This window comes from Nuphar pumila, chromosome 7, assembly GCF_984573655.1.
Source record: "Nuphar pumila chromosome 7, dmNupPumi1.hap1.1, whole genome shotgun sequence".
In the NCBI taxonomy this organism is placed as follows: Eukaryota; Viridiplantae; Streptophyta; class Magnoliopsida; order Nymphaeales; family Nymphaeaceae; genus Nuphar; species Nuphar pumila.
Window position 1 is genome coordinate 131,126,992 of NC_143255.1, and position 7,099 is coordinate 131,134,090.

At 41.6% G+C, this 7,099-nt stretch overlaps 1 protein-coding gene across 1 annotated transcript; it reads right to left on the minus strand.

The window, feature by feature from the left end:
- Positions 1-794: 794 nt before the first annotated feature.
- LOC149833567 (histone-lysine N-methyltransferase ASHR2-like) lies at positions 795-2,601 on the minus strand. Its single transcript, XM_090012901.1, has 2 exons — positions 1,796-2,601; positions 795-1,590 (listed from the first exon to the last, which is right to left on the minus strand). Exons 1-2 carry the CDS (start codon positions 2,512-2,514, stop codon positions 1,122-1,124), a joined length of 1,188 nt encoding a protein of 395 aa, XP_089869027.1. The 5' UTR covers positions 2,515-2,601; the 3' UTR covers positions 795-1,121.
- Positions 2,602-7,099: the final 4,498 nt, after the last annotated feature.

Consider the following 7,099-nt stretch of genomic DNA (forward strand, 5'->3'; position numbering starts at 1 on the left):
TATATTCTCATCGCCTTAGCCATTGAATCACAGTTCAACCTGACTTGTTTAGCTGAAGTTATTCAGTTTTATAAGGTGTTAAAGGGGCCAAGTGGCTGACGCTCAAAACTGCCAAAACACCATTTTTGAGCCGTTCTACAAGTCGTTGAGCAGTCGCATCGATGACTACAACATTCTGAAGTTTACCGTTAACCTACATAGACTTGGATGGAAGTCGCTAGTTTATTATGTTCATCACAAGCTTCTCAATATGACATCTTGTATCCTTTTCTCATACCCTCCTGATAGATCCTCTCAGAAGGTTGAAATTCTATTCAGAAGCAACTTTGCGTTTCCTTTGTCCTGTACCCAAGTTTTTTCCCACATCTTGTCGGTCCCCTTGTGCTAATTGCACTATAAATTAAAACTTCAAGAACATAATGATGTCATACATGAGTTCGAGTTCGAGTTCGACTGTATGCCATACTGTTTCAAACCATTGTCTGAATATACCTAGTAATACCACATGCAGCATCATTAAGGAATGCAAGTTGCTAGATTTTTTTTTCTTAATAATAAAATAACCGCGTCTCATATCAATGAAGGGAACACAACAGCACAAGTATGATTTTACTCTGATGAATGTCTATTCTGGCAAGATAGAGTTGCTGCAAGTTTGGTGTAATCACATTTTTTCAAATTTTTGAAGTGACACAAACATTATTAAGTTTGCAGTGAAAAGACATCTATGGAGAATGGGTTGAAGTAGAAGTAGAACAGAATGGTTGTTCTCATGGAAAAGGATAAGAAGATTATGATAATGAACTAGCTAGTGCATACAAAAGAAAGCTACGTTGGAAAAATTGAAGTTAAAAAGAAAAAAAAAGGACATACTCGTTGCCTAAATCCTATTTCAATATTTGTAATGTCGCCGATTCATTCCAAATGCCAACTCGTGATGACTAAAACAGTCTTCCGATCCAGTTCTTGCCAATTTTGAGGGCATAGATGTTTCTCCTCGACCATAAACACCAAAGTGAAGACGCATTGTTCTTGAAGATTTGCTAGCAAAATTGATGAAGAAACTCGGATGATAAACTGCATAGGCATGATGTGCAGGAAAAAACAGATACAGCTAACCTTCAATTTTCTCGCTCATCCAGCATGCCATCTTTACTGACATCATTATCTACGTCCTCTTGGGTTTTAAATTGTCCACAGACATTGCACTCCATGACATTTGAAGGCATGCCATTATCTGGAGGCAAAGGGGCCATAGTTCCCCCACAATTCTCTCCGTCGCACAAATATCCTAAAAAGAAGTACGCATGGGGGAAATCCTGATCGTCTCCGCTGCCGTCCCCTCCATCCAAACCACCCATATCTTCATCTTCATCCATGTCCTCTTCATCTTTCCAGTTCATCTCAACTCTACAACGATCACACTCGCATACGAATCCATAATCCTCCAGAAGCCTTCTTTGTCTGTCCGCATAGTTCCAATTGACAGGAAAGTAGCTCAAGCATATCTCTCTGCCTTGTGCAATGTCATGCAAGGCCCTAATGATAATATCAGTATTTCCATCACCAGGGTTGTCAATATAATCAAACCTGCAGCAAACCATAGATGAATTGAGAGAGAAAGAAAAGGAAGCATGCCATTGATCACACAGCAACAGAGAAAAGTTCGGAAGACCCCGGTTCTTCGAGCATGTGTAAGCTACATTAGGGGCTTGCCAAAAGGAAAGTAATTGGGGCGTTCATGACATTTAGCGGAAGAAGGTAAAAATGAGATGCATGAGAGAAGGAAGGAGACCTGCAAGCATTCGGGAGGCAGTCGTGGTTGAGAAAGGAAGCTTGTGGGTAGATGGCATAGGCCCTCACCGATCGTTCGCAGCTCGGGTGCAGGGGCTCCATAAGCCCGAAGGCGTTCTGCTTGTCCTTGGACAAGAGCGATGCGGTTAACGCTGGGGAAGCTTCTGCGAAATTTGGAAGGGGATGAGCAGCGGTGACGGCGGAGATGAAGGAATGGAGGATCTGGGACTCCGCATTCTCGACGCCGTCGCCTTGGAGCGACAAGAGAAGGCAGAAATCGGAGGGAGAGACGGAAGCGAGGTTGTAGGCAGCTATGAGGAAAGTGGCCTGACTTTGAAGGTCGGGGCTGAGAGGAGCGGACCGGAGACAAGACATGGCTTTGCAGGCCCACTGGGAATGTGAGGAAGCAAGGCCGGAAGACTGGCACGCGATGCTGCAGAAAGGGGCGTGATCCGAGCACCAAGGGCACGAAAGACTGGGCGGTGGCGTAGGGCTAATGTTAATGTTACTGTTCCTGTTAGGGCCTGGGCAGGGAAGTTTCCGGAAGCAGCGAGTGCAGGAGGACGGCCACTGGCCCTGGTGGTGAGCAGGGTATATGAGGATGGGACTGTCCCTCACAAGGATTTGGCCGGAGACGATGGTCTGAGACGCGACTAGAGCCCGTCCCTTGCCTTGAACGTCTGCGAGTTTAACCAATGGCTTGATAATGTGCTCCGCCATGATGGTTTTTGGGAGCTCCCTCTGAAGCTGATGATGACTGATGAGAGAGTTCGACGGGGATTGGTTGGACTCGACAGAAGGCGTCCAACCTCCTGAGGTTCGTTCTCAGGATAATAAGAAGATTTGATTAGGGTTTCTGACTGACGCAAAGTGGGACTGCCGCTAGCCGCCAAGTGACGAAACCACCACTGAGGGTTCAACTCATGGGTTGAATTTAGGAAATAAAAATTTTACAGCCTAAGAACGATCGCTGCTACAGGGGTAAAGGTCACTATTAAGAAAGAAGGGTTCAACTCGTGGATTGAATTTGGAAAATAAAAATTTTTGATGAAAAATTCTTAATTCATGATTTGAATGAACCATCATAGTTAGTTGTTCATGGCCTATTTTCAGATTGACCTCTTATCCTGAACGGGGATGAAATAAATTTGAAGAGCATTTTGAGGAAGTCATGGAAAATGATTTAGGTTTACCCCTTAACCTGAGCGGAGAGAAGTTTGATGCAAATGCAAATTGATGCAAATGAATGCAAAATGATATAAATGGGTGTACATTAGTGCAAAATGAAAGATTTGTTTGATCCTTCCTGCATACAGAACATTTTGGAAAAAAAAAATTCAAGAAAAATGCCTCAGTGTAACTGGGGAATTCTCTGAAGATAATGAAGTAAAAACTGACAATGAGCTTCTTGATTGATCGAAGAGCATTTTGTAAGGGAGGAATATAAAAGATGGCGTCAAGTCATGAGAAAATTTGATAAATTTATTAATGCATTGAAGAAGAAAATAACAAATTGATAAGAGAACTGGGACTGCATTGTCCCTTCAAAATGATAAAATGATGGAAGTGACATAGTCTTGACATTGTCAATTTCCTAGAAAACTTGCTCAGGATGGTCGACTGGTGTCTTCCTCGTCTTCAATAAAGATATTTTTGTCGATGCAATCTTCAATGATATTCTTCAGAATGAAACAATTCTCAGTATCATGCTCTATTGCCCGATGAAATTTGCAGAACTTTTCTTTGAATCTGCCAATGATTGTTGTGGGATCAGCTGCTTTAGGTACAGATCATATCTTTTGTGAGCATGTATTTCAGAACGCTTCCAAGTGTTTGGTCCAGAGGGGTGAACTTTTGATCCGTACTCCAATCCTTGCGCTTTGGCTTTTCTTGATTTTTCTCTTTATGCTGAGGACTAGATTGAAGAGGCTTATCATTGTTGAAGAACTTTTCTTTTTGGCCCTTGGATACCTCTGAATAGTTATCATGATTTTTCTTATTGCTTTTGTTATCATTGGCAGAAAGAATAAAGTGAGCTTTCTTCTTCTGCTTATTCTGATTGCTGCCCTTGGTAAATATGAAGCCTTCATAAACTCTATTTTTCATGCTTAGCTCGAGCCATTCGGCTCGTTCTGTCAGCTTGATGAAAGTTTTTGATGATGCAGTATAAATAAGTCCTCTCAGGTGTTGTGAAAAGTTGCTCAATATTAATGATAGTGCATGTCTTTCTGATATCGGGCCTCTCATCTTGTTACAAGCTGACCTTCATCGATGAATAAAATCTCAGGCTTTCTCATCTTCTTTTTGCTTGAGGCCACAGAGATGACTGAGAGTTGGAAGTGCCTGGGCATTGAACAGGAATCGTTCGATGAACATATTCACCACATTGTCAAACTCTTTCAATTTGATCGGATTCACATGTTTTGAATACCACTTAGTTGTGGTTTCCTCTAGACTGCGAGGGAAACAAAGGAAAAGCGCCTGGTTGTCTCGCTTGAAATTGACACATTTAGCGAAAAACATAGCGAGATATGCCTTTGGATCACCGGAATCATCGAATTTGATGAACTTTCTTAGGAGATTGTCAAGACTGTCATCCTCGTCTAAACCATCATAAAAGTTTTCGCACGTGAAGACTTTCTTGCCCTTGTCACGGGTTTGCAGATCTTTCAGCATCTTAACCACATCCCTGAGTTGTGGTTGGTCAGGATCATTGACAGATTGATCTTTGAATTTGTGGGTCGACCCTCTTCTCGTCTTATCATCCACTGATTCTGATTCGGCAGACGTATCCTCAATACGCTTCTTAGACACCTTCATCTGCTTTTTCAGTTTTTGGCCCTTGGCCTTCTTCTTGGTGGAAATCTTCTATGAACTAGCTCCACCTTGTTCACTCATCATCTTCTTCATCATCTTTTGAAAAAGGGCATACATTTGAGGATCGATGTCGTCCTTATTTTGCTAACCTTGACTCCTGACTAATCGGAGGGAGATCATCTCTTCTTCTGAGGCTATTGAGTATACTATGCGCTTGATTGGTGTAGTTTTCTTTTTTGACCTTGTCTGAACCATTAAGTATCACGAACGCTCTCTGTAGGGCAAAACTGAGGGTTAGGTCCTGAGAATGACTTTGAATGAGAAGAAAATATTTGCTGAGAATTTGGTAGACAATTGAAAGAATATCTCATTACTAGGGATTGAGTCGTCGTTTAAAACACGACAATTGTGTTGTCATTCTTTGCAAAATAAACAACTAAAAATGTGTTTTGTTACCTAGGCGAGGTCGTCAAACCATGATAGAATGAAAATTGAAAGAATTTTATTAAAGAAATATATGATTATATTCATAATAAACTTGACAGAGAGGAGGGGGACAAAGAGTTTTTCAACACTTCTGATAATCATTGGACACCCGAAAACCCCAAAAAAGAGTGAGAGTAACAAAAGAATCTCAGTCATATCTGACAGAATGGTATGCTCTGGACCACTACGCTGATGCGAGATCAAACTCTGGCATGATCCCTGATAGCATATGTGCTTCTACGCGCTTCTGCCTCTGAGAAAACTGCCTGACACATTGCTCTGAATGATAATAGGTGCAGAAGAATGGGCCAAGTAGCTTGAATCGCTTGCCATATGCATAGGTATATCTGGGAGGTGATTCCTAACGATCAAAGTAGTCCCACACGATCTCTTCCTCTTGAAGGTTGTCAATCAAGAATCTGTATCGTGCAACTGGAAGAACCTCTTTGTCGTTGTACTTGAACAAACTTGCGCTGGTTGGCACATGTCGGAGGAACCAGGACTGAAAGGCATAGGTGCACCCTTCGACTAGAATGGATTCTCCGAGTGTGAAATGAGTTAACCCTCAATATAAGAAAGCGAGTGCGGCCATGGCTATAGAGAGGCAGTTGGTCCGTCGACTTCCCCACCTTTGCAGAAGCTGAACTATTCTAACATCCACATAATTCTGTCCAGGCAGGTGCGTGTTCATGATAGAAAGGGTTGAACCCCTATGATGGTCCATTCAAATCATGAATTAAGAATTTTTCATCAAAAATTTCCATTTCCCAAATTCAACCCACGAGTTGAACCCTTTCTTCAGGTTGAATTTGGGAAATGAATGTCAGAATAGTTCGACTTGCCTGTAAAATGTTTCATCAAAGCAGGTTATATGTCCCCCCCAGGCATGTGTGTGTTCTTGGGTTTGAATGAGCGCCACGTATGTAAGCACATGGGGCTTGTTTCCCCGTGTGTGTCTGCATCACTTAGCATCGAAGTCCAGTACATTTGCAAAGACTAAAGTATCCTTTCCTGCCATTAGCATCATGAAATGATGTTTCGAGTAATGTACCAAAATCCCCTCCAGCCAGAAAATGGAGGATAACCATTTGTTTTTGCCCTAAGCAACACCTCTACTTGATCAGTCTCAACCTCGAAATATGTGGCCTTCTCCATTCTGGATCACCCTTACACCTCTGGAGGAGCACCCTTTACGTCGTCTGCTGTCGTGGGAGCAACCTTTGTTGTCGTCTGTTGCCGGAGTACCTTTTACCGTCATCTGCTGCCAGACCACCTTTTACCATCATCTGCTGCCGAACCACCTTTTACCGTCGTCAGTTGTCGGATCACCCTTTGTTGTGCAGCTAAGGATCTATCAGATATTAAATCAATAAGAGCATATTCAAAAGTATACTCTGCAACTGGTAGCTCCATGTTCTTCTGCAGAAGTTCTGACAACAACTTTGTATCAGGAGTCAGATCCCACATATCCTTTGCAAGCAAACGAGCTCATTCGTAATGGCAGTCCACTGCACCATTCAAATCGATATAGTTTCTCAGATGTTTGTTATGTTCAATATTGTTTCAATTGGTGGTTGTACGTACTCATCGAAGAGAAATAATTAAAGATCTTTACAAAGAATGGGTTGATCCTGCCAAAAAAAAGGTGATTAAGTTATTTGTAATGATCTTCGAGTTATTATTTACCATGCCAATAAAAGTACTGATTTATAGTATTAGCATGTTTTGACGCAATTCATACGACAAATATCATAATAATTGACACTAGCAAACACTACAAATCGATACAATAATTCAGTATAATTGCTTATTCATATTACAAATCGATATGATAAACGTAAGTACTGTTATGCCTATGTAAACACCCCAAATTTACCTTATTCATTATTAGACAACCCTCCTCGTGCAGTGCCAACCCTGTTAGGTCAGTGTAGGAGCCAAACCTCGAGTCAATTTTAGAAAATCACTATTTTACCAACTTTTATTAGGAAAATTACCATTT

Bases quoted from the DNA above. Each gene is read 5' to 3' on its own strand.
- LOC149833567 (XM_090012901.1), bottom strand. From the start codon at position 2,514: ATGGCGGAGCACATTATCAAGCCATTGGTTAAACTCGCAGACGTTCAA. The intron at 1,591-1,795 runs GTCTCCTTCCTT...GGTTTGCTGCAG, and splicing joins TGCCTCCCGAATGCTTGCAG to GTTTGATTATATTGACAACC.